The sequence below is a fragment of the Onychostruthus taczanowskii genome, unplaced genomic scaffold (assembly GCF_017590055.1).
Source record: "Onychostruthus taczanowskii isolate IOZ18803 unplaced genomic scaffold, ASM1759005v1 scaffold10, whole genome shotgun sequence".
Classification (NCBI taxonomy): Eukaryota; Metazoa; Chordata; class Aves; order Passeriformes; family Passeridae; genus Onychostruthus; species Onychostruthus taczanowskii.
In genome coordinates this window covers 16123399-16123898 of record NW_024496526.1, presented here as the reverse complement: position 1 = coordinate 16123898, position 500 = coordinate 16123399, and the positions used below count along the sequence as shown (strand labels likewise).

The window sequence follows — 500 nt, the reverse complement described above, 5'->3', positions numbered from 1 at the left end:
GCACCCCCGGGCACCCCCGGGCCGCTCGCCCGATGGGTGGTGGGCAGCCCGGCCGGGGGGGCGCGGGCAGCGCCGCCGCCCCCATCCCGCTCCGCGGCTGCGGGAACAATGGAGGGGATGGAGGGGATGAAGGGGATGGAGGGGATGGAGGGGATGGAGGGGGATCCACCGGGAGGGCTCGGGGGGGATGCTCGCCCCGAGAGGAGGGATGCTCGCCCCGAGAGGAGGGATGCTCGCCCCGCGCCGAGGGATGCTCGCCCCGCCCGCAGCGGGATGCGGGATGCGGCAGACTCACCCCGATGACCACGGTCTCGTCGCCCTTGAATTTGGGGATGAATTTGTCGCCGCGCAGGATCTCGGCCTCGTTGAGGGGCCGGAAGCGGCACATCACCTTGATGCTGCACTCGGCGGGGTCCGCCATGGCGGCGGCGGGCCCGGGGCTGCGCGGGGCAGGTGCGGCAGCGGCGGGGCCGGGACAGCCGGGCGGGCGGGGCCGGGAG

General features: G+C 75.8%; 1 protein-coding gene across 1 annotated transcript in view; it reads right to left on the bottom strand.

Moving 5' to 3' along the window:
* KIF5C (kinesin family member 5C) overlaps window positions 1-426 on the bottom strand; it is a 69424-nt gene extending 68998 nt beyond the window's left edge. The window contains exon 1 of the mRNA XM_041407255.1: window positions 296-426. Within this exon, the coding sequence (XP_041263189.1) occupies window positions 296-421 (126 nt within the window). The 5' untranslated portion in view covers window positions 422-426. The remainder of the gene's footprint in view (window positions 1-295) is intronic.
* Window positions 427-500: the final 74 nt, after the last annotated feature.